The 24851-nt window shown below is 41.9% G+C and overlaps 1 protein-coding gene across 1 annotated transcript in view; it reads right to left on the bottom strand.

Moving 5' to 3' along the window:
- Positions 1 to 1059: 1059 nt before the first annotated feature.
- MROH2B (maestro heat like repeat family member 2B) overlaps positions 1060 to 24851 on the bottom strand; it is a 61410-nt gene continuing 37618 nt past the window's right edge. The window contains exons 25-42 of the mRNA XM_026016730.2: positions 20015 to 20150; positions 19824 to 19919; positions 19483 to 19572; positions 19010 to 19130; positions 16938 to 17035; positions 14943 to 15095; positions 12370 to 12527; positions 11742 to 11868; positions 10968 to 11155; positions 9801 to 9941; positions 9256 to 9370; positions 8487 to 8633; positions 8045 to 8227; positions 3685 to 3840; positions 3227 to 3361; positions 2717 to 2819; positions 1638 to 1703; positions 1060 to 1197 (exon numbers count right to left, since the gene is read on the bottom strand). Of these exons, the coding sequence (XP_025872515.1) occupies positions 1091 to 1197; positions 1638 to 1703; positions 2717 to 2819; positions 3227 to 3361; positions 3685 to 3840; positions 8045 to 8227; positions 8487 to 8633; positions 9256 to 9370; positions 9801 to 9941; positions 10968 to 11155; positions 11742 to 11868; positions 12370 to 12527; positions 14943 to 15095; positions 16938 to 17035; positions 19010 to 19130; positions 19483 to 19572; positions 19824 to 19919; positions 20015 to 20150 (2320 nt within the window). The 3' untranslated portion in view covers positions 1060 to 1090. The remainder of the gene's footprint in view (positions 1198 to 1637; positions 1704 to 2716; positions 2820 to 3226; positions 3362 to 3684; positions 3841 to 8044; positions 8228 to 8486; positions 8634 to 9255; positions 9371 to 9800; positions 9942 to 10967; positions 11156 to 11741; positions 11869 to 12369; positions 12528 to 14942; positions 15096 to 16937; positions 17036 to 19009; positions 19131 to 19482; positions 19573 to 19823; positions 19920 to 20014; positions 20151 to 24851) is intronic.

Raw genomic sequence — 24851 nt, 5'->3', positions numbered from 1 at the left:
CTCTGGAATTTATAGGCAGAGTTCATAGCATTCAGTTCCACGATGGTGGAATTTTTCTATTTTTTTTCCTTCATAGTCATAGCCCTGATGGCTATAACAGTGTCTTATACATTTTAGGCACTCAGTAAGGATTTGTTAAATGAATGAATAAATGGACTCTGGCCTAAATTCTCTGACCTAAAAAATCCTTTGGTCCGTAGAAGGTCTTGTAGGAAAAGATGCTTCCCCAAAGACATTGACGATGAAGATATGAGAATATAGCTAATAGGAATTTATAAAGGGATGCATCAATTTAATAATGTTGCTAATGGTTATCATGATGGTAATGGTGTTCGACAAGTGCCAGGCTTCGCTCTTCTTGTGTTAGAAACTTCTTGTTATGTACATAATGCCATGTGTGTAACATTTCAGGCAGGCATTGTGAAAAAAAGAAGTTATGACTCAGATGCCGTGAAGAAGGTTAACACTTGCATGTGCACACATGCACACACACACACAAACACACCCACGTACACAGGCCATTCAAATGCTCTGGGATAACAATAGAAAGGAAACCATGAGATTTAATACAATGTCTGGGTGGGTCTTTTGTAGAAAAGTACTTGACATAGTCTCAAAACAAAAATTACAACCTGAGAAAGAACACGCAGATTAAAGTTTATCATAACACTGCTTTTTAGAAAGTAGAAAGTGTGAGTAGTAATTCAGCCTTGAATTATCAAGGCTGGCAGAGATAAAGGACAGGGCTATGTGTGCAAATAACAGTGGCCCTCTTCTTAATGGCAGTGGAATTGTTTCAGGTGCTGTCATTTCAAGATATCTGCTGGGACATAAGCCTCATAAGATAGAAGGGTAACCTTGCAAGCTATGTGGCCGGTACCACTCAAATCACAGGTTATCCCTCACGTGAATTTGTGGGATTTACTTTTTACTAATGGAAGTTGGCAAGGAGACTCTGAAGGGTAAGGAATATATCATCATTTCAAGATCCTCATGCTAGCATCCCTCAAGATACTGCAAATTTGTAGGTGGTGAGGATGAAGACAGGAGTCAGTTGTAGAAAAAGTCTGGCACTTTATTTCCTTGTGGCTTACAGAAGGATGCTTGTCTCTTTACATTTTCTCAGGAGGGTCTGCAAGGCAGCTTCAGCTGCTCTCTGGACACTGATACAGGGGTCTTGCCGAAGTGCCTGGAGCCCTGAAATAGAAGAGCAAAGTTCAGTGAACGAAGAAAGCCAACCTATGTCACACTGTGAGGCTCCATGTTGGGGGTCAGCTCTACATGGAGCTCAGGATTCCATGCTCACATTCTATCCCAATGGGTAGGATTTGGATCTGCAAGCTGAGAATCTATTTTAACTTTGAAATAAGGGAAGAGAAGATCCTGACCGTTTAATCATTAGGTTTATAGACAATTGGAAAATAACAGCCTGTTGGGAATGACACCTGCAAAGGGCTGGAGCTGGGGGTTGCTTTATACTGGAGAAATTCCAGTATCTAGGGGGCATTAGAGATGATAATGGGGTACTATGATTTTCAGTTTCTGGGCTAACATGGAACTTGGTGCAGCATTAGCTTCTTTTTCTCAAAGGCATTTCTCTAACAATATGTTGTGCAGAACCTAGGCTTGGTACTCACGTGTGGTCAGTTGTTCTTTGTCTAATAACTGCATATATCGGTTGGTCAAATTGAGGACGATGGCATCTAAAATCAACAGGAAAAACAGATACTAACTTCATCATGAGGAAGAGGCCATGAATAGTGGGTCAGGTCAGACTCTGCACCTGGTCAGAAGTTAAGTGGTCTGGCTAGTGAATGAGCAAACTATATGACTCTTTTTGTGACCCCGGGATGATGTCAGGGTGATGTCTCTTGGGTCTTGAGAGCCATGTCTGGAAGTGGTCCCTCACCCAAGGTGTATTTGGAAAAGATCATGCAGTGTCCTCTCAGGGGGTGCCAGTTGTTGTCAGGGTTTCAAGAGTGTAAGATATGATCTTTGTCTTCAAAAAATTTACAGTGCAGCTGGAGGGATCATATATGTGATCCAAGAAGAAATTCTTAGGTTTTAACTCAGTCTTAAAGGTGGCCAAGAGAGTAAGCCAGTTCATGGCGGGCTGGATTAGTTGGACTAGGTGTCATTATAATATTTAGAATTTCATAATAGAAGGATCCTCAGGGGTTCAATTACATTCCTCTTTTATTTTATAGATCAAACAGGTTAAGTGAATTGTCCAGAATCATATAGCCGAGCCAAAGTCTGCTGGTCTCCTCACCAACACACTTTCCACTTGTATCATGTTGCTGCTAAAACTCAGCTTCAATTGAGCTTAGGAGGTTTAGTATGGCTTATGTTAAGGGATGATGCAAAGGAAGCATTTTGGCATGGCAGCAGGCTGAGGGCAAAGACTTTGGCAAAGGAAAGAGCCGTGACTTGGAACCAGAAGAAGCATGGAAGGCCCACGAGGTAGGAGGGTCTAACGGGAAGAGAGAGGGTATTGGGAAGTTAGAAGATGTTACAAGTTTTCATTTGCAAAAGAGAACAGCTTCCTTTGAGGGAAGATACTCCAAGATGCAAAATTAATTCCTTTTTGGCACTTTTTTTTTCTTTTTGTCATCCCAGTCATTCCCACGTTCATGGTGGAGTAGCTTCCATTTGAAGCAAAACTAGATGGGAAGGAGCAGACACCTCTGAGTAGGGAGTGCAGCCAGGCCCTCACCTGTGAGCTTGACTGCAGCACTCCGGATCATCTCCCAACTGCTGCTGAAGAAGGTGAATGAGTGGGTGTGGAGGATCCACAGGATTTCCTGGTTTTTCCTTGCCTGAAAGAGAAGTACGTTACAGAGAAGACAACTGGGAAGTGACCCTTTATGGAATTTGGCATCCTGTAGGTCCCACGAAGGGAAACTAAAGGCCAGTGAAGGCTCACACAGCCATTAATTATTCTACTGGAAGATGTCTTATGGTTATTTCAAACCCAATTTTCATCAGAAAAGTACTGGGGCTTGTGAGACTATCAGCAGCTGTGTTTCAGGAATCTCAGAGAACAGATCCCAGTCAGGACTTGGGAAAGAGCTGAGGGTAATGGGGCAGGACACAAGGAATCATTGCTATCCCTGCAGGACAGTTCTGGCGAGGGCCAGACATCCCTCCCTGTGTTGTTTGCCTTTCTGGGATTTGCCTGGACTCCGGGCTGCGCTTTCGCAGGCAGCATTTACTGCACGCTCACCAGTTTCACACAGAATTGCCTGTAGAAATCCCTGGCCCGTGGTAGATCCTGACCATCAAGGAGATGATCTAACACCCCATAGAGTTCCTGAAGACCCAGAAAAGGGATGCAGATGATCAGGACGTCACAGCAAGCCTAGAAAGAGAGTATTTAGAGTTACTGCCCCTAACACTGGACTGCCCTCTGGAAGGGAAGGATGCTGCCTGGGGCTGGGAGGGAGCAGTGGACACCAGTGATGCGAGGGGGTTAAAGTCAGTGCTGCCACCTTCCCAGTTTCAAAGATGGAAGAGCAAGCTCAGACAGAGTGGGCAAGAAAGAACCTAGGGTTGAAGAAGTGGTTTTCGGGTTCACTTGAGAGAAGTGGCCTCAGATCTGGCTTCTGGTTCAGCCAGACCTGACTCACTGACACTTCTCAGCGGTGGAAGGAGAGGGCAGGTGTCAGTGCAGGGGCCACTTACGGCTCCAATCTTGGGATTAGGATCCCAGAGGTGGAGAAGGAATGAAATCATGCTCTTTTTTATTTCTTCCGCAAAAAAAATCTTCCACCTTCTTCCTGTTAGGGATGCCAGATTCTCAAATAAGAAGATGGCAGTCAGTCTCACATCATCCTGCTCCTGTGGCGACAGATGCATGTGGTGCGTGAGTCCCCCTCACAGGCCACTCCCCGTTGGCACCCCACCCCCAGCTCTACCCTGCCCCACTTCAGCAAAGGGAGGCACCAGAGCGCTCTTGGCTCAGCCGCTGTGTGCACCAAGAACGCTCTTTCTTCTCCAGAAGCTCTGCACTCACAGTCTGTGAGTTTAAATGACAATTGGTCTGAGGTTTAAGTGATGCTTTAGAGCTGGAGACTTGGTTTCTTTAAAATGTTTAAAAAGATTATTTATTTATTTATTCATGGCAGAGAGAGAGAGAGAGAGAGAGAGAGAGAGAGAGACAGGCAGAGGGAGAGGGAGAGAATCAGGCTCCATGCAGGGAGCCTGACATGGGACTTGATCCCAGGTCCCCAGGATCACACCCCAGGCCGAAGGCGGCGCCAAACTGCTGAGCCACTGGGGCTGCCTGAGACTTGGTTTCTGTCATTTGAGTAGCTACTGGGGAGACAGACCATAGGTATGGTAAACAGGGAGTACTGGTGGCAAAAGGCCAACGAGGGTTCCTGCTTATTATGTATTTTGTATGAATTAGCCTGACTGTGTCTAGAATTCTGGGGCTTCTAATCTAAATTTCTCAAGTCCTAAGACTCTTCTCTAAGATCCCAGATACTTTCCAGTGGCATTAAATGCAGCTCAGAAATTTGGGCCCTGGGTCTCAGAGACAGAGAATAAACAAACAAGTGCCTAGCCCTACTCTTGCATATGTGAAATTCTGGAGCTTCCTGGCTTGTTGTGTGGCCGGAATGGTAGGCAGTGATTTTAAGGACCAAAGGGTGAGGTGTTGGAGAAAGATGGCCGCCTGTTATTCCCAGACACTTTGCTGATACTGTTCAGAGTTCTAAAAACACTGAAGGATTTTCTGGAGGTTTTTCTTTCTTTTTTTTCCTTCCAGGTCTAACAAACTTATTTAAAATACCCATAAAAAGACAGAACAATGAAGGGAAAAGTCGTTCTGAGTAGCAGAATATTATTTATTGCTATAAACAAGGGCCAACAAAAAGCATCCTCATGAATATGAGAGGAAGGAGAGAGAGTAGTATTAATTATGATAGCAAGGTAAGATATGTCAGAAATGGGCACATAAACAAAAATGCCCTAAGAAAAGGAAGTTAATAAAGATCTTCCAGAAAAAATAGAGACAGTTGATTGGGACAAGGCCAGAAAAGTTCAATGAATACATGAGACTTGAGCTTGTATAACGGGAATAGAAGTAGAAATGTTTAAATGTACTAGGAAGGAGGTCAGGATACATTTTCAAAAGGTCTATTTATTTATTTTAAAAGATTATTTATTTCTTTATTTCCTTGTTTGAGAGAGACAGCATGTGCACATGGGTGGGGCTAAGTGTGGTGGCCCAAGATGGGGCTGGATCCCACGACCCTGAGATCTTGACCTGAGCCGAAACCAAGAGTCAGATGCTTAACCAACTGAGCCACCCAGGTGCCCCAATTTGTTTGCATATTTATTTCTTTTAAAAATATTTTATTTTTAAGTAATCTCCACACCCAGTGTGGGGCTTGAACTTAACTTTGAGATCAAGAGTTGCATCTCTACTGACTGAGCCAGCTGGGTGCCCTGAAAGGTCTCTTTTTAGAGAAAGAAAACAAACCAATTACAGAATACAGAAAGGTAGAAAGGTATTTAGTTTTTTTCAAAATCTTTAAAATTTTCTGGAATCAAGTGATAGGCCCTAATGATAGATCAGGGGGTGATAGGCCCTAATGATAGATCAAGGGATGATAGGAAAAGGCAGGAAACAAGCAGTGAACTTGTTGTGGGTGCTGGGAGGGATACTAGAATTTAGTGTCTTGTGAGTAAGGTGACTGCACAGGGTCGGCACGAGGACAGGCATGGGCGAACCCAGAGCGGGAGGCGGCAGCCATATTTTCTGTTCTACCATTTCATTGAAGTGTCACCATGTCTTGAGACTTCCAACAAAGTGCTTAAATATTGAAAGACAGGGAGGAGGGAAGAAATTTGGAGATTACAGAATTGTATGCTTAATCTATAGAAAACTGCTGGGGCAAAGTTTCTTTCTTATTTTTTTTTTAAAAAGATTTTATTTATTTATTCATGAGACACACAGAAAGAGAGGCAGAGACATAGGCAGAGGAGGAAGCAGGCTCCATGCAAGGGGAACCCCATGCGCGACTTGATCTCAGAACCCCGGGATCACGCCCTGAGCCTAAGGCAGATGTTCAACCATTGAACCACCCAGGCATCCCTGGGGCAAAGTTTCATCAAGTATAGTTAAATTTATTTGTGGGAAGAGAGCATTAGCAGAGAGTAAATAGCATGTCATAACTAAGACCTAAATTTTATCAAATTTCACTTTTATACAAATATGATGGAATTGGTACCTATTGGGAATGAGAAAATTCTAATCTAACAACCCTGGAGGACTTGAGATTTTTTTCTTCTGCATGAGACTGAGAAACATTGTCTTGATCACAAAATTTGTAGGTGATTAGAGGAGGCTGGGAGCCAAGAGAATCATCATGCCTGGATTAACAACAACCCCAGGGAACCTAACAAACAGGTGGGCCGCTGTAGGGGCGACTTCAGCCCTTTGTTGTTGAAGATTGCCATCAATTATCTGTGTAATGAAAAAAAGAACATCTTTGTTATTTTACAGAAGATACTACATTGAGTGGGAGCCAAGCAAGTGGTTTTGAGGACAAGAAGAGAATTAAAAGGAATGTTGATACATTGGAAAAAGTAGCTGAAAACAAGCAGAAAGCTGCTCTCAAAGGCCGGGTTTGGGCTAGCAAGTAAATAAAGGACACTGAAAAATACAAAAGTGAAGAATTGTTGACTGCGGGCATGTATAGTAGACTAAAATCTAGAGGCCTATATGATTACAAATTGCCAAGGAGTCAGGAAGAAAAGGCAAGATAAAAAAAAAAAAAAAAAAAAAAAAAAAAAAAAGATGGGAGTGGATAAATAGGGAAAAAATCAGCCCTGAGAGGTAATTTTTCTTTAGGTTGTATTCAATCCTTTGCAGGCCGCATCTACAGACACAACACAGTCACTGGCTTGTAAAATATTTAAAGAGCTGAAAAATTAGGTTTATGATGAATAATGGAGGAAATGAAGACTTTTCAGTCTGGAGACTAGCAGGTAGAAAGGTAATTTAATCAAGCGTTAATGTTTAAGAGGAAGAAACCAGCAGTCTTCCATCTCCTCTGACAACACAACATGAGGAAGCAGGTTTCAATCACAAAAAAATAGATGGAAGTTGGAGGTGAAATAAATAGGTTTTTACACTGATGACAGAGAATAAACCAAAAATAAATAATGAAGTCTAATCTTCCAGAAGCTATAAAGGAAAATGACCTTCCTTTGCTTGGGGTCACAGACTGACCTTGTTTTGAAATGAATTTCTAGGATACTGACTAGATTGGGGGTTGGCAAGCTTTTTCCATAAAAGGCCAGAGAGTAAATAATTTAGACTTTGGGGGCCATATGGTTTCTGTAACAACTAATTCAACCCTGCAGATGAAGTGAGAAAGCAGCCATAGACGATATGCAACCAATGAGCATGGCTGTGTTCCAATACAACTTAATTTACAAAAAGATGATCTGGGCAGGATTTGGCCCACTGGCTATCGTTGGTACTGCCTCCTGGATTAAATGAACCACACACAAGCATTTTGAACCTTTGAGTCTTAGATGTGGAGAAGAGTGTTGGAGGTGACAGGCCTTTATTTGGGCCCTTGCTCTGTGTTGAATATTGTCATAATTCATGGGAATGAGAGATTGAAAAGAGGAAAGCTACAAAGGGGAGTACTAATGAGTTTTTTACCCCTATGGGCAAGTGGGGCTCAATCCTTGTGCTAGGTGAGGAAGCCGGGCAGTTTATTTGCCAACTTGTTTCTTATCGGTTGAAGGTTCTCCCCCAACGTGTCTGGCCCACCCTGCTCAGAGGGATCGTGATTCCCAGTCCAGAGAGTACCCTCGGGCAGAGAGACACCCAGGAAGCCAGGGGCCTGCACAGGAATTGTCCAAGTGATCTCTGTTAAGGGGACCCGAGTGCAGGTGACCCCAGGGGGAAGGCCAAGCAATACAGATGGGACGGCGACATTGCTTGCTACAGTAAGCACTACCTGAATCTTTGTGTTCACTCACTTTTGGGGAGGGAAGATTCCTGAATGGGCTCACTTACGTCTTCAAAGAAGGTTCTTGTTTGCAGCACTATCTCTTTGAAGTAGAAGCTCACGTCTCGGTCTGTGAGCAGCTCCAGGATCTTTTTTAGGGCCTTCAAGCTTTCACAGACGACTTCGGTGCGGGCCAGGTGATACAGGCCTCTGATGATAGATTCTAATATTATCTGCTTATGCTTCTTCACCTGTTTTGAAATAAGGCCTCTTAATCTTGAAAACTGTTCTATGTGCATGTGGGATAGGGTAGGGGACTGCAGACAAGGAAACTGGAATTCCGGTAGGGTCACATGTACTTCAACCCAAGAGACACCACTGTAGCAATTTATTTGGATTTTTTACTTAATTTCTATGCAACCACGAGGTGTGGGTTAGTAAATAATAATTTTAAACTCTACTTAAATGTCCCTCCCCCCCCCCTCACCCCACCTCCCAAACTCCTTTTACCTTGTGAGGGGCTCCAGAAGCTGTATTACCAAGTCCTCGGATGGCCATTTGCCTCAAAGTGGCATTGGAGTCCCAGGCACTCTGGTCCATGAGGATCAGCACTTCCCGTAGATTCCCATGCTTCCAAAGGATGGGCTCCTTCATGAGCTGAAAACAACCACTTGGCCCTTTAGTTAAAGGGAGTGGCCTCCCTTCCTGACAGTGACAAGAGCATCATAACTACACTTGGAGAGGAGCAGCAGGGCGAGGAGAAGCCCTCAGTGAGTCAGCAAGAGTTGCACAAACTAATCTCTAGGCGCCAGCGGCCCACAGGTCAAGGGTACATGGCGACGGGGACCACAACACCCACTTGAGAAGACGTTCTCTAATCCAAATGGAAAAATGGCAAAACGAGAGTGTTCCTGACAATGTCCCTGTTCTGATTCGCCTGGGACAACCTTTTTATGCCAGGGTGTGAGGGGACAATGATCTACCCGTTGGGTACTATTTGTTTTGTCCCGGTCGCAATGGTTCTCCAGCCTTCTCTGCCCAGGGAGGCCTGGTTTCTGCAGACCAGAGCGAAGAGGAGAGTGGGCCTGGGTCCTTTGTCCCCCGGCATTCCCTGCTCAGGTGCCACATATCTGGCAGTGGCTGGATCTCTCTGCTACCAAAGCTTCCCCCAGGGGCCCCTTCTGGGGTTCCAGCGCCCACTGAACTCTTGACCCCGAGAGTAACCCCCGAGGGACACCCGGAGAGGCTGCCGGGCAGCGACGCGAAGCTTCTGTCTTGCCTCAGAGAAGAAGGCTGTGCCGGTTATCCGGTAGTTCTCCGAGGAGGAGGTGAGAGAGGAGAACAGTTGCTCCATGATGTCCAGCATGAGTCCATATTGCCACACGGCCATGCTCCTGGAAAACGCAAGGCTCCAACTGTAGCAGAGACTTTTTTTTTTTTCTTTCTAATCAATGGAGGAAATTTTAGTCTATTTCTCCCTCAGGGAAAGAAATGATCTAAGAAGGGATGTTCAGTGGAAGAGCAAACATCCTGTACATACTCCGGAGTCTAATGCTGCGACCCTACAGTAGCCCTTCCAAGAGCCCTGCTGAGGTGCCGTTTTCCTAAAACTGTGCTCCGCATCCCGGTATTTTGAGGGGGTGGTGGGACCTGGGCTGCTCCCTCCTTCCCACCTCCCTTCGCTCTCTCTTCCCTGTTTTCTCTGCCGCACTGCAGGCAAACCCTCAGTGGGCCCACGGCTTCCAGGGAAGCTGCCTCCACTGCGTTTTTACTCTATTCTTAGTTTTCTCCTGTGTGTCCAGTTCTAGAAGGCCCGCCCCTTACCTGGCCAGTGCACACACTCCTACGTGGTGGGTGCTAGGACTGCTGAGGAGGGCCCATAAGTTGTCCCCCTCATCAGATTCCTTGGCAAGGCCCTCTTTCATGGCTTGGGCTTGCACACACTTCAGGGTTGCCGTCGAGAGCCTGAAGGAGACAGTGGGTGTCTCAAAGTAAGCCGGCCCCACCCAGGGGATTGTGGATCCCCCGGTTCCTCCCGTTCCCCTCAGGGTTCCCTCACTCTTGGATCAGCGGACGCTGTGCAAGGGGACAAGATGGGCAACCTGATCTCACACTCTAGGGTCAGAGGGGGCACGGAGATGATGGGAACTAAGGCCACAAAGTCTTGTCAACCTCTCACGAGAAAATAAAGCCCAGGATGGAAAGTGCAAAATACTGTATTTTGCTGATTCTAACACAGGCCTTCGGAAATAGGGTGCATCTTGCGATGAGTGGTGTGTTCCGGTGGTTGGCCCGGCAGAGGCTGTGGTGTGGTCAGTGTGACTGGTGTGAGCACGGGGATGTGCGTGGATTGAGGCTTGGCTCTTGACACTCTTGTCTCTTTAGTAAACTGACGTGTATTAATGGAACTACATGTGTGGGGCCTAACGGCTGTTTAGGATCTCTTTAAAAAGGCTGATTTGATACCGGAATAAAAATATATGCCATAGGACAAGGGGGCAGAATGTTGCGATAGAGGATAAAAATCTCTACCTGATAAAGAGATTTTAAAAGAGCTCTTTGAATAAATATACAGTAAAAATTTGAAAGTATAAGAAAGCATTGATTCATGGCCTAGCTGGGGATTCTTTCTTTTTTTATAATACATAAAATAATTTTGCTTCCCTCAACCGGTGATGTCTTAAGTTTGATAAAATATGGTATTGATTTTTATTTTTCTGCTCTCCTTGGTGGCCCTGAGTATCGCAGAATTCCAGCTTTCCTTGAACAGTCTCAATGAGAGAAAACAAATGAAACAGAGGAGGCCCTTGGGGGAAGCAAACAGAGCTGCTGTTCGTCGTTATTCTGAGCAACTACCCCAGAGATTGGCTCAGGGGCAGGAGAGCCTTGCTTCCCCAGGGGTAGTGGAGGCCACAGCAGCAGGCCGAGGCCCTGACTTCCACAGCTCTTCCCCTAGAGTCTGGGACCCGGACACTGAGGAAGGCCATTTACCTGCAGGGGTCTGCTGTCTGCTGCTGTTCTCCCTGCTGCAACACCCGTCGCCTGCGGCTCCAGGTGGCAGTGGACATTTTCTGACCCAGGGTGCAGCTCACCAGCTTCAGGAGAAGAGTGAACACCTCTGGGTACAAGTTGGTGACAGGGGTGCCTGTTGAGACCACTTCATACATAGCACAGGCCACCTGAGGGGAGAGAGGACATTGTGGTCACACAGGCTCCTTTCCTCCAGGACATCTCCCTGGGCTGACCTTCAAGTCTGTTTTCTCCCCAAAGGATTGCTTTCTAGGTTGACCACGCTCATGGTGAAAACAAAGCAAAACAAAAGAAAAAAACAAAACAAAACCAAAAATAGCTGGAAAAGAGAGGACGTATTTGTCTGGAAACTTCTCAGCTCAGAAAGTGTTTCTCTCTCAGGACTGCCATGTTGGGCAACTCCAAATTCCAGGGGCAGGGGGACGGGGGACGGGCCAGGTAAAATGAAAGTTTTCTGGCCTTGAGGTCTTTCAAAAGGGTGCTTTTGGATATCTTGAAGACCAATTTGGAAATACAGATCATGGATTTTCTTTGGGACGATGAGAAATTTGCTTCTAAAAGTGATAGCCACAGACAAAATTACTGCCATATTTGTCCAATACAAGCTGGAGTTGATTTAAAATCAGGGTGTGAGAGGGGAAGATGTATGATTAATGCCACATCACCAAATTCCAGGTGAGGACAGACCACGGAGTGGGACACTATTCCAGGTATGTGATGGGTTGTCCAACTCACTGCAATCGCCTCCACCCCGGCTAGGTCATCTTCTAATTCATTCTCAAGTTTGTCTGTTAGGGCTCTCAAGAGCTTCCCACTGGAGGCTGTGTTCTCAGCCAGAGCTTTCCACAGTGTCTTTGTGTCCCTAGGGTGGTAAGGCATGAAGCTGATGAGAAACAACTCCTTGGAATATGAGCTTTTTCATCTGCTCCTCTCTAAAACCACATTATGACTAATCAAAATTTCAAGGACAGATGGAGATGCCAATATGCCTGGCGATAAGAAGGATGTGTTATTTAACAGTCCAGCATTCTGGACGTGGGTTACTTAGGTTTGTTGATGTCCATTAAAGCAGAAACCTCTCACATAGGTGTATTCTAGGCAACCGGAAAGAGAAGAAATACTCATTTTCTAATACTTATTCCTATGGTGTATTTTTTTTAAAAAAATCTCATCATTTAATGAGGACATGTTTATGAAAAACACTTGGAAAAACATTCCTTGTGATTCAAACACCATTTTTGAAATTGTTATTTAGATGAAATGTTCTCAATCTTTGTTTTTGCTTTCTTTCTCTCAAACCACAATTTCTTCCTCAATGCAGAGTAGCCTTTCCTGGGAGAAGGGACCAGATGTTAGAATATACCTGTCGAAGGGCAGAGGCTTCTGTAAAAGGTTGGCAACAACTGCATCCATGTGAAAGCTGGCTATCTGAGAGATGGCTTTCAGCATAAACTGAAAGCTTTCCTCCTTTTGTCTGAGGACTGGCATGTGATGATAAATCATGCTCAAGATCTCCAACAGCTTAAAAAAAAAAAAGGCCAAATCAAACATTGAGTTGCCATTTTTCCTCTACGTGAATGTCTCTGGACTCATATAGTCAGCATATTATTCAAGGGTGGTTGATGAATTATAAATAATGTTGAAAACAATAATCAATTCTACACATGGCCTATCTCTTACTCAGGGGGATTATAGCTATACTGGGTATTTATTCTTAAATCAATGCAGCAAATATTTAGTGAAAGGCTGCTTTATGCCAAATACTGTGAGAGACGTTGTGTGGAATTTACCGAAGATGAATAAGATGTAACCCTCTCTCAAAAGGAATGAATGTTCTAATAAAGGATGTTAGTCATATACTCAAAGGCCTGTGCAAAAGGCAGTGTGTAGCAAATGGTATATAGGAAGTTCACAGGATTGATAGGGCAATCCAGAAAATCCAGAAGTAACTGAGGTCCCTTTGGAGGGACATCTGGCCTGAGTCTTGAAGGATATATAGCAATTTCAAAAGGCAAAGTAGAGATGATGGAGGGAAAGTCATCCTCATCAGAAAGAAGAATACAGATAAAGTTGTAAAAGAAAAAAGCATGAGAATAGATGAAGCACAGGTTTTTAGAGCAGTGAAACTATTCTGTATGTTACTGCAATGGTGAACACATGCAAGTATACATTTGTCAACACCAAGAATGAATCTTAATAGAAACTATGGACTTTGGGTGACAATGATGTATCAGTGTAGGTTCCCTGATTGTAACAAATGTACTACTGTGGTGTGGGGTGTTGATAGTGAGAGAGGATGTGTGTGTGTGTGTGTGTGTGTGTGTGTGTGGTGGGGGCAGAGGAGGTTTATGGCTATCTACTCAATTTTACTGTGAATCTAAATGGCCCTAAAAAAATCTATATAAAAAATTAGTAAGAGAGCATGGGCCCACGCAAATATGGTGAAGATTTCTGGATTAGGGGAATGTCCAGTTTGGAACACAGAGAAAATGTGGGTGATGAAAGAAGATAACTTGATAGAAGATATGAAGCCAGATCCTAGAGAGCACTGAAGGTCACCCTTCCAAATTTGGGTGTTAATCTGTGGACAGCAGAGAATGATACTATACATTTGGATTTTTGATGTGGAGAAGGGAGATCTCTCTTCTGAAGTAACTTTGCTGCTAGTAGATATTTCTCTTATTTATTTTGGATAGACATTCTTAGGTTAAACACAAAATTTTCTCTGAATTATAATTCCTTAAACATAAATATCCGGCAAGTATGATTGCCACAGAGCCCCATCTCAATGATGTTAGGAGAGGATTCCAGTCCCTATTGCTCCTTTTTGGTGCTAAACACACAAATACAATGACATCCCAAATATATGAAACTTTGATTCTCTAATGCCTAGCCTACTGCCTGGTATTGGCATAATCTGCACTTAATAAGTGTTTTTGGGTGTTCCTGGGTGGCTCAGTCAGTTGGGTGTCAGCTCTTGGTTCCAGCTCAGGTCAGGATCTCATGGATCCTGGGATGGACCCTTGAGTCTGGCTCTGTGCTAAGCGGGGAGTCTGCTTGGGGATTCTCTCCCTCTGCGTCTCCCATGTTCACTTTCTCTCTCTCTCTGAAATAAGTGAATCTTTAAAAAAAAAAAAACCAACCTGTTTTTGAAAAAACTGATTGGAGAATAATTAGCACAGAAATAATTTCTAAAGGTTATACATTGGAGAATTCTTTATGGTTGATTGACCCTGGGATATGGGGACCATAACTTTCAACTATTCCTCTTAAGGTGCCTTCATTGAGTTAAAGATTCTCTTTTTCCTTATTAATCTTTGAATTGCTTGAATTCTGTTTCTGACCTCAAGAGAGAGGATTGAGCATCTCCATTTGGAGCTCTTAACCAAGCTTCCTGAACTCAAATCCTCTTCACTCTAACTCTCCAGCTGATAGCAGGGATTGAGGACTTTCCCCCAATCAGTTCTCCAATGACAGACTTCCTTACCAGAAAACCAACCCTAAGTTGTGTGGAAGAGCAGCCTGAAGAGTGGCAGTGGGAGTAGAAACTCTACTGGCCCTTAGTGGCCATCCCAAAGATGATCCACATGAGCACCCCCTCCTTACAGATCTAATAACCAGTTTTCCAGAACCCAAATGCCCTTGGTTTGGAGTTGCTGTCTCTGGCCAGAGAGCAACAGTTGGGAAAGTTTGTTTGTTTGTTGTTGTTGTCGTCGTTTTAAGTCACAGACTAGAGAGGCAATTGAAACAGGGTGGGACAAGCACTCAACATGAACCTGTTTGTTAATGTACAACTTGGGTCTCTGTTGAGGTCTCCTGAAGCTGTGTGTGCTCTTGCCTGTTGCCCATCAGAGGATAAGCTGAGAAGTGGCAACCAACGTGGCATTCCAGAAGTGTTAGAACTCTGCTCAGTGGTCAAACTGGCTGTCAGCTCACCTGTTCTTCCAAAGCAGCTCCCTGCTCCTTCAGGACCGTGATCATCCATATGCCACAGGCATGTGTACAGGTGGGGTTAAGGCTCTCCAGACCATCCAGGGTTTCCTCCAGGAACATTAGAATTTCTTCAGTTGGGATTAGTTTACTGACAATCTGAGAATGCACCCGGAAAGACTGATATTATCAACTACCTCACTTCATGCTGCTATTGTTTTAGGATTTTGGAAACCACTGGAATTTCCAAACAGCACATGACTGGGCCATAGGAACTACAGAAAATATAAAAACAGACGTAGACTTTACCCTGCAACTCTAGGCAAACTTTCCTTGGAGTTACCCTTTTATCATTCTATATTTATTGAATCCCAAGACTGCTGAGTCAACTTCTCCAAACTTGAAAGTTATAGTGTGCTCCACACTCCACTCCATAACAATTTATATGATATAAATTACTTTCACATACATTTCATATATCACAGAAATATGTCTTGAGTCTTCCAAAGAATAGTTAAGGCTTGAGAATTTAGGAAAATCTATCACCAAGTATTAAGGGCCCTGTTCAATACCAGTTGTATCACAATACCCATGTAAGTATGAATTATTGAGTTCTGCCTTTTGCTCTTCCATGTTTCAAAATTAAGAGTAGTCAACAAAAATCTAGAAAATAAAAGCTTTGCCATTTTGATCTCTAAGTACAAGAACTACATAGATGGGTGATAGAAGTGCGTGATTATGAGTGTGTGTATACAGGTCAATGAAAAGGCAGGCAGGGACATGAAAGGTTGGCAGTTTGAATGAATTCTAGGAACATTGTCTGAGGCTTTAACCAAGCAAGATCAGTTTGTAGGTATGACAACAATTCTATTCACAACTGACTTCTTCCTCCATTAAGTGGCCTGATGACTGATATTTGGTAGAACTCTTCTTGAAAGGAAATTAATCCCTTTTCATGAGTAAGTGCATGTCTCAACCAGTTTCTGAGTAATTTTGATTCTAAGATCAAGGAACTAGACTGCCACATCTGTTCTATGTAACAGCAAATTCCTGTCTGGGCTCCAAACTCAATGGTATCTGTTTTTTTTTTTCTCACATTGGGATAGATGATGGTTTAGGAAGAAAGAAAGGAGGGGAACTCATGTTTCTGAGCACCTATTATGCAACAGATACTTTCTTAGGCATTTGACATATGTTTCCTCAATGCTTCCCAACTGGCCTCTCTCTCTCCCTTATTCTGGTCACCTTCTTGTCATCTCTGCTGCTGCCATCTTAGTCCAAGCCACCTAATCTCACACCTGGATTCTTGTTGTTTCCTCCAAACTGACCTCATTAATTTCACTCTTGCTGTCTTGTATCGTAGTCTGAACACAGCAGCCAGATGACCCTTTGGAAATATAAGTCTTATCATGCTCCTTTTTGCAGAAACACCATGAGCTCAGAAGGGGCTTTTACAAATTAGGAAGAGACACCCTGTCCTCAAGACAGTTCACTTATCTCTGTAAGTGTATAGTCATAATGACTGAGGGCAAGCACTGTGTCTTTTTCTATCCTTACAGCCTAGAACAAAGCCCAGCATATGGTAGATGCATAGGGCTAGGTAGGTGAATGAGTAAACAATTGAATAAATGAATCAATTCATTGATTAATCCTCACAACAACTCTGAGAGGTAGGTTATTATTATTATTATATTTAACGAGGAGAATGGGCTTCAAGTGCACACAGCATCATATGATAGACTCCAAAGTCCCTGTTCCTTCTACTCCATCCCCCTCCCTCCCTCACCCTGAAGAGGGATGCTTGGTTCATAAGATTTCCCAGAGCATGAAATGATCAGTAGCAGATGTTGACTGGGCACATATATTCAGGGTTAACACATGATAGGACAAAGAATGGCTAGATTGTTGCTCTCCTTGGCAGTGAGGCATATACAGCTTACTCACTGGAAATCAACCCAGAATCATCTTTACATCCCTTGGCTAGTCCTCTGTATCTATTACCTTTGCTATTTTAGAAGAAATCTTGATCTGGACTTGCACATCATCACACTGTAGCCCTCCCTGCAGATCCTGCAGTCTTTCCACCTCTGGGTGAGTGCCTAAAATCCACAAGGGGAGACAGATGCAGGAGTTCAAAGACCTGATAGGGTTTAAAGAGGTTGGCTGTACTTTGACATGACACTAATTCAGCTGCTGGATACTTTTCACAAATGCACCAAAGCCTGTCTGATGGGAGGGTGGGCATAAGAGCAAATACGTATTGAGTAGTTTCTACATGCTGGGCACCAGGCTAAATACTCTATGTACAATGATCTCATTTATTACTCATAAACATCATCTAAGGTAGACGCTCCTGTTTTTGCAGACGAGGAATCTGAGACAGAGAGATAAAAAGTCATTTGGCTATGGTTATCCAGTGACTAAAAATAGGAGAGTCAGAATTTGAACCCTGGTCTGACACACTAGGCTCTCACTATTCTGCTATACTGCTGTCTCTCCTGGGAGTTCTCTTCAGCCCTAAGCCACTTTGGGGAAAAGGGAACCGGAAAGGTATCTATTACAATAGGAACATCAGCAACTTTGTAAATGATGGTTGAAACCAATTTATAAACTCAGACCTAAACGGTAACGATTTTCTGTTTGTTGTTCGAATGTAGGGTAATTGTGCAAACTAACACCTGAGCCCTTCTGTGGAAGGCAGCCTAGCCCAGTGCAACACAGGGACTTGGGAGTCAGACAGACCTGGGCTCACAGCCCAACTCTACTACTTCTTGGAGCCGGTAAATTTCTTACCCTCAGCTCTCTCATCGCAACACTGAGCATTAAATGGTACTTAATTTAGCATCACACTAGTTACTCGTACTCAGCAGGTGGTTAATAATCACATTCTTTCTCCCTGCCATGCTTATTTGACCTATCAAGGAAAAGAGTTAACATAGATAATGAGGTATGAGATTTCTGATTAACAAAGAGTATTTGAAAACCCGAATTTCGCATGTTTCAGGAACATAAAGTATGCTAAAGGAAGAGTAGGTACAACACTAATAGAATTAAAATCCCTCTCTTCCTATGAGGTTCCTCTCCGGCATGTTACTTCTCTTAGTAGGATGGGCCCTTGGTTCTTACTTCCTTAACTCATTTTTCATTTTCTGGCTTAGGACAAGCATATATCTTAATGAATTATCTTCCCATATCCCCAAAGACTTTCATACGTACTTTGAATGGGCTGAAGTTTTTTTTTTTTCTTCTTTTCCACTAACCAACCAACCCTTCCCCCACCCCCAATTCCAACTTTTGGCTTTAATATACTTTTCTTAGCTGAATTTTAGAATTGTAATATATCTGCGCCTCCAGCATCAGAGAAGTGCTTGACACATGGAAACGACTTAATAAGCATTTTCTGAGTATCCAAAAGAATGAGGAACAGAACACAGGTGTGAGATGGCATTAAACCTAGACCAGCGTTCCGGCCGTGCCTAGGCTGTGCAGAACTGTGCATGCACAGTGCAGGACCCTCCTCTGGGAAGCACCTGCTGATTTAACGTGGATGCAAGGCCCTGATTTGCTGGTTTACAGCCTGAACTGAAGTTTTAAAATTCCTTACATTTCCTGATATTGCTACTCCACGTGCAGAGAGAGCACTTAGAGAGCAGGTAGAGGTCCTGTTCTGGAAGCTGGAAAAACCTCCCCAAACTTGTCTTTCCTAAATAACTTTGAAAATCACTTAGCATCATAAGACTAGTGAAATTTCCTCCTGAAGAAATCCACATGACAGAGGAAGCATTGCTAATATGCCCAAGTGCTCAGTGATTTAAATTGGTCACTCTCAAAACATTTTACCTACCTCAATGGACATTTATGATGCTTTGGTATTACTATCTTTGTTTTTAAAAATAGAAAAACAGAGCCCCTGGGGAGCAAAGATCCAATAGATGAATTCTGTGACATGATTAAAGCATTAGAATGCAGAAATGACTGAACTGGGGAGAGAGAGGGAGAGAGAGACAAGGAGGAAATCCAAGAACAAAAGAAAATAGGTATCTTCATTTGTGGGTTTCTCATCTTTCCCTCACCTCTTATACAGAACAAACCAATAGTGGAGCTAGCAGCTGCTTGACGGATGGTAGGCAGAGTGTCACAGGAGTGAGGAGCCAGGAGGCCGAGGAGTGAACCGATTTTAAAGTTTTCTGGTGCCTGCAGGATAAAGGAGACCCTCAAGATGATGCGGCAGCTTGATGACATCCCAGAATATTCCCAGCAACACTGGATCTGAAGTCCCTTCTTTTCCCCCTATAGGTCCTTAGAGTAAATGAAATTGAATCTTGAACCCTTTCCTTAAGGGCAGTGGAAAAATAAGCTAGTGACCATGTAAAGACAACCAAACAGGTTTAATCCTGAGTGAGAAGATACCTCTTAGATGGTTCTCTGGAAAGCACCCCATTCTGGAACTGGAGATCCAGCATGCAGGGGCTTTGGATTCCAAAGGCCTCAGGGATCCCTGTTGTTAGCAAGCAATGAAACCTATTCACTCCAGGGGATTACGTACCTCAATATCATTTGTCAGCACTTTTGCAGTGATCTGGAAGGCTCTTTCTCTTTCCCAATCTTTTTGTGAAACAAGCCACATTCGGAGAAGCTGTTGGTCAAAGAATAAATGTTCTTTCTTTAGTGCTCGTCATTTTACTCATTCCCATTCTCTAACTTTTGCTCTCTCTCTCTGCCTCTTCTGTAACAGAGTGCTCCCCTCCCACAGGCAATCTTTAAGTGGACTGGCCCTATGTGATGGGTTAAAGGGCCAGGTAAAGACACTGAGGTAGAGTCTGGAGTGTTGCTCTGCCCCACAGATGAGGGAATGTGGGAATCTGTTTGAGCAGTGGGCCTACTCACGTTGAACATTTCTTGACAGTCCTCTGCTTTTACATTATCCCACATCATGGTCCTCAGCAGCCTTCCTAGAGCATCCATGGATCGTTCGTAGAGAAACTGAAAATCCAATGTGAGCATGAGCGTCAGGCTGAGGCAGGAGAGTAGAGTCCCACTGTGGCCCTTGATTCTACTCAGGCCTTACCCCCACGTACATTAATGTGTTCCTTGTCCTTGTCTGTCTCGCCTTCATCTTTGAGTTTTTCCAGAGGTGGAAGGGGAAGCAGCCTGCGAATATTCTCTTCAAGAATATTTAGGTGGTCATTTAGTGAGAGCTGAGGGTTCAGTTTACTGAAAAGAGAACCATGTGGAGGGATGGATATTATGATGACAAACAAAACATAGCCCAGAAGAGTTCTCAAGAACTGCCAGCCACCTCTGGGAGGGTCAGATATGCTTGCTGACATATTGGAATGTTGCAGGAGGCGGTGACAGAAATAGGGAGAGTTTGAGGACATAGAATCAGACTGTACTGGTGCATATAGTTAACATGCTTCATCTCTAATTTACTACAGTGATAAATCATCACTAGCTTTGTGTCACTTAACTTTTTATTATATGATCTGTGATAACATTAACCTATTTATTTTTTCTAGTGCTCATGGTGTGTGTGTGTGTGTGTGTGCACGTGCCCATGTGTGTGTATATGCGTGTGTAATGATTCTAAATTTGGAGCAGTGAATTCTATCAATTGCATTTGTCTTCTTGTGTTATAAGTAGGGTCACACATACTTTATGTATTCATGAATGTACCTATAGTAAAGAGGCTGGAATCTCCCTTTCTTCTCTCCCCCCTTCCTCCCTCCTTCCTTCCTCCCTTCCTTCTTTCCTTCCTTTCTCCCCTTATTTCTTTCTTTCAGCCATTTACTACTAACAACATGAGGATATGAACAAACCTAGACATAACTTGGAAAAATGCAAATGTTCAATAAACATGAAAATCTCCATTTATTATGTAATAAATGTAAACAAAGACAATACAATACCATTTGTCAGCTATCATATTAGCAAAGAAATGAAAAACTATGACATGGTCAGGGCAGGATAAATTGATTCTCTCATAGGGAAGTAAAAGTCAGTACCAGCTGGGACAGGTCTATTGAAAGTGTTTAAATATGTTGGTATAAGCTGAACAGTCTTTTCAACTTTATTATCTGGCTGACTTAAAAAAATCAACTTATTAAGGTATAATTTATGCACAACAAGCTGCATCTATTTCAAGTGTGCAATTAAATGAGTTTCACACCCATGAAACCACCACTATAATCAATATAGAAGATCCAGATTTTTCTTTATGCCCCTTCACAGCTCATTTCTTCCTTCACACTGACCCCAGGTAAACACTGATTGGTTTTCAGTCATTAGAGATCAGTTTGCAAGTTCTATAAGTATTCTGTCCAAGTGAGGGACACTAGCAATGTGTAGCTATCCAACACCCGAGTGTGGCTAGTCTGAAATAAGACATGCTATAATTCTAAAAGACACTGAATTTCAAAGATTTAGTATGAAAAATCATATAAATTATCTCAGTACATTTTAAAATATCAAGTATATGTTGAAATGATAATATACTGAATATATTGGATTAAGCAAAATAATTATTAAAATTGCTGTCTTTTTACTCTTTTAAAAGTGACTACTATTTTATTTTATTTTATTTTTTATTATTTTTATTTTTTTTGTGACTACTATTTTAAATGACATATGTGACTTGCATTATATGTAGACTTGACAACACTGTTTTAGAGCTTAGTTAATTCTTAATTCATCTTCAGGATTTATTTATTTGAGCTTTCTTCAAACTTCACTTATCTTTGTAAATGGCAACCTGTGCCTTCCCTTATGTTGCTTCTTACAACATTTTAGAGAAATTAGGTGGGTATGTTTCACATCTATTTTACCTAGTAGGCAAAGCCATATATTGTTCAGGGCAAAGCCATATTTAGTTAATGATTATCCTTTGAACCTAGCTCCATGCCTGATACATGGATGACACTGAATAATATTTATTGAACCAAATTGTCAACTTTTATGTTAAAAGTTCAGAAAGCATTTTTTTGCACAAAGGTGTTTGCTAAAATATTATCTATAGTCTTAAAAACTGAAAAATATAACAAGAGAAAGTTGGTTAAGTAATACAAGACATACCTATACAATAAGTTATTAAGCAGCCATTAAAAATGCTATTTGTTACCTCAATATAAAAAAGGCCATATATGAAAATCCTACAGCTAATATCATATTAATGGTGAATGGCTGTAAATTTTTCCTCTAAGATTTAGAGGAAAATCTAAGAGCAGGAATAAGATAAGGGGGGCACCTGGGTAGCTCAGTGGTTGAGCATCTGCCTTTTGCTCAGGTCATGATCCTGGGGTCCTGGGATTGAATCTTGCATCAGGTTTCCCTTAGGGAGTCTGCTTCTCTCTCTGCCTATGTCTCTGCCTCTCTCTCTGTGCCTCTCATGAATAAATAAATAAAATCTTTTAAAAAATTCCATTAAAAAAAAGGAATAAGCTAAGGATGTGTGCTTTTGCCACTTTTATTTAACATAATACCAGAGGTCCTAGTCAGAGCTATTAGGCAAGAAAAAGAAATAAAAGCCATCTAGATTGGAAAGGAAGGAAAAAAACTATCTCTGTTTGTAGATGACATGATTTTATATGTAGAAAACCCTAAAATTCACAATTATCAGAATAAATTAAACAATGTTGTAGAATATAAAATCAGCCTACATAAATCAGTTGTGTTTCTATACATTAACAATGAACAATCAAAAAATCAAACAATTCCATTTACGACAGCACCAGAAATAATAAAATACTTTATTTAACCAAGGAAACAAAAGATTTGTGCACTGAAAACCATAAAATGTTGTTAAAGGAAATTAAAGAAGACACAATGGAAAACATACTATGTTCATGGATTTGAGGACTTACTATTGTTAAGATACCCATGCTACCCAAAGCAAATTATAGATTTAATGTAATCCCCATTAAAATCCCAATGGCAGTTATTACAGATATGAAAAAATCTGTCCTAAAATTCATATGAAATTTTAAAGGATCCCAAATAACCAAAATTATCTTGAAAAATGACAAAGTTGGATTTCTCACACTTCCTGGTTTAAAGCTTATTACAAAACCATAATAACTAAAACAGTGTGGTATTGCCAGAAAGAGACAGAGACATACATAGACTAATGAAATAAACTCTGGCATACATGGTCACATTATTTTTAACAAGGGTTCCAAGACCATTCAGAGGAGGAAAGGACAGTCTTCAATAAATGGTGTTGGGAAAATTCGATGTCCACACGCAAAAGGGTGAAGTTGGACCCTTACCTTATACCATACACAAAAATCAACTTAAAATGGAGCAAATATCTAAATGTAAGACTTTACATTATTAAACTCCTAGAAGAAAACTTAGAGGAAAAGCTTAATAATATTGACTTTGTCAATGATCTCTTGTATATAATACTAAAAGCACAGATAACAAAAGTACAAATGGGACAATATAAAAATTAAAAGCTTCTGTGCATCAGAGGGCACAGTTAATGCAGTGAAAGACATCCTATGGATGGGAGAAAATATTTGCAAATCATATTTCTATTGAAGGGCTTATAACTAGAATATATAGAGAACTCTGACAACTCAACAACAGAACACAAAGAATCAACTTTAAAAAATGGATGAAGGAATTAAATAGACATTTTTCCAAAGAAGATGTAAAAGTAGGTAATGAGCATATGATATGATGCTGAGAATTGCTAATTATTAGAGAGATACAACCCCAAACCACAATGAGATACTGAGGATGCCTGCTATTAAAAATAAACCAGAGGGGCGCCTGGGTAGCTCAGTCAGTTAAGTGTCCAACTCTTAGTTTCCACTCAGGTCATGATCTCAAGGTCTTGGGATTCAGCCCTGTGTTGGGCTCCAAGCTCAGGGGGGAGCCCACTTGAGATTCTCTCTCTCTCTCTCTCTCTCCCCCTCTCATGCAGTCTCTCTCTCTAAAATAAATAATCTTAAAAAAACCCAGAAAAAACCAAAGGACGACAAAAAATATGGAAAAATTAGAACCCTTATGCATTGATGATGGGAATGTAAAATGGTGCCACTGCTATAAAAAGCAGTATCGTGGTACCCCAAAAAATTAAAAATAGAATTATTCTATGATCCAGCAATCCTGCTTCTCGGTATATACTCAAAAGAATTGAAAGCAAAGTCTAGAAGAGATATTCATGGACCCATGTTCGTTAGTAGCACTATTCACAGCAGCCAAAACATGCAAACCACCCAAGCATCCATTGGATGAACAGATTAACAAAATATGGTACACCATACATTAAATGGAATATTACTCAGCCTTAAAAAGGAATGAAATTTTGACACACGTTATCACATGGATGAACATCATCCTAGTGAAATAAGCAAGACACAAAAAGAAATACTGCATGATTCCACTCATATGAGGTAACTAAAGTATGTAATTCATAGAGACCGAAGGTAGAATGGTGGTTGCCAGCGCTGGTGGGAGGAGGGAATGGGGAGTTGTGTAATGCATACAGAGCTTCAGTTTTATGAGATGAAAAGAATTCCTGAGGTTAATTGCACAACAGTATGATTGCACTTAAAACTATTGAACTATACACTTAAAAATGGTTAAGATGAAACATTTTATGGGTATTTTACCAAAATGAAAAAAATTTTTAAACAGTGAAAAAAAGAACAATGTTGGTGAAGAATTGGTAATAAGGAAATATTTAAGGTGAAGTGAGGAAAAAAGGGATGCAGCTGTACACAGAGTAGGATCTCAGCTCTGTACTTAAAATGGAGAATTAGGTGTGAAGACTTGGATGTATACCAAAACGTTGAAAACAAGGGGTGATTTTTATTATTTTTAAAAAACTTTTTATAGTTTCCAAGGTTTTTTAAAAATATTTTATTTACTTATTCATGAGAGACACACACAGAGAGGCAGAGACATAGG

Source organism: Vulpes vulpes, chromosome 4 (assembly GCF_048418805.1).
Source record: "Vulpes vulpes isolate BD-2025 chromosome 4, VulVul3, whole genome shotgun sequence".
NCBI classification, from domain to species: Eukaryota; Metazoa; Chordata; class Mammalia; order Carnivora; family Canidae; genus Vulpes; species Vulpes vulpes.
The sequence above is the reverse complement of the archived record's forward strand: the minus strand, read 5'-3'. Positions and strand labels throughout refer to the sequence as shown.